Here is a 1,189-nt window from a genome sequence, read left to right as displayed (position 1 = left end):
GTCTTCCCTGGGCAGCAGCATGCATGCGAAGAGGACAAAAAGGTGAATTTCAAAAAGACAAAATCAAACTTAGAAATAAACAAAATAAAATTGATTAAATAAAATTAATTAAACTAAATAAATTAGATAAATTAAGTTAAATAAATAAAATCTCACCTGCTGCAGCACTTGCTGCACTTGCGGCTCAAGTCTAGACACCACAAGCGCATGCAAACGAGCAATACCCTTTTCTGCAGCAGCGCCCACTGCGTCTGGGGGCCCCCCTTGGGGGCCCCCTTGGGGGCCCCCCGGGGGGGCCCCCGGGGGGCCCCCCAGGGGGGCCCCCGAGGGGCCCCTCGAGGGGCCCCTCGAGGGGGCCCTTGAGGGGTCCCACGGGGGACTCCAGCATGAGGCCAGGCTGGGGCTGGAGCTAAGAGAATGGAAGGGCCCCCCTCCAAAAGCTGCAGCAAACAGCAGCAGCAGCAGCAGCAGCAGCAGGTTTGTGGCTAGTTACGGCTCCGCAGGGGTTCTATCTGGGGCCTCAGCGTCAGCTAGCTAGCTAAAGTGCCAGCTAGCTAGCTAGCTGCCCTGCAAGCTAGCTAGCTGCCCTGTCAGCTAGCTAGAGAACAGGCCAATTAGCTAGCTAGCTATCCAGCTAGCCAGCTAGCTAGCTAGCTAGCTAGCTGGCCAGTTAGCCAGCTAGCCAGCTAGCCAGCTGGCCAGTTAGCTAGCCAACTAGCTAGCTAGCTAGCCAGCTAGCTAGTCTGTCAGCTGGCTAGAGGGCTAGACTGTTGGGTATTTGATTAGCTAGCTAGCTAGCCACCTGGCTAGCCAGCTAGCCACCAGCTAGCAACTAGCTAGCTGCTTACACCTGACGCGTGAAAGCGCGCCGTTGGCCCTGCTGCTGCTGCTGCTGCTGCTGCTGCTGCTGCCTGGGCCCCCAGTGGGTGCTGCTGTCTCTTGCAGCTCTTTACAAAGGTCCTTAACCACCAGCAGCAACTCCCCCAGCATTGCGAGACCCACTGAGGCCCGGGGGCCCCTGGGGGGCCCCCCTAGGGGGCCCCCCGGGGGGCCCCCCGGGGGACCCTCCGAGGGGCCCCTAGAGGGGCCCCCAGAGGGGCCCCTCAGGGGGGCCCCCAGCTCGCCGTCTGAAGAAGCTGTCTCCATCTATTCTGGGAGTCTGGGGGCCCCCGGGGGCCCCTGCTGCTGC

The 1,189-nt window shown here is 60.1% G+C and overlaps 1 protein-coding gene across 1 annotated transcript; it reads right to left on the bottom strand.

The window, feature by feature from the left end:
• Positions 1–156: 156 nt before the first annotated feature.
• On the bottom strand, positions 157–1,146 carry ETH_00041280 (uncharacterized protein; the record flags this gene model as incomplete). Its single annotated transcript, XM_013374773.1, has 2 exons — positions 157–440; positions 849–1,146. Coding segments are annotated over 2 exons (582 nt in total), but the record flags the coding sequence as incomplete, so codon positions are not given.
• Positions 1,147–1,189: the final 43 nt, after the last annotated feature.

The sequence above is a fragment of the Eimeria tenella genome, genomic scaffold (genome assembly GCF_000499545.2).
Source record: "Eimeria tenella Houghton genomic scaffold, Eth_scaff2287, whole genome shotgun sequence".
NCBI classification, from domain to species: Eukaryota; Apicomplexa; class Conoidasida; order Eucoccidiorida; family Eimeriidae; genus Eimeria; species Eimeria tenella.
Note: the sequence above shows the minus strand (reverse complement) of the source record. Positions and strands in the feature narration are given on the sequence as shown.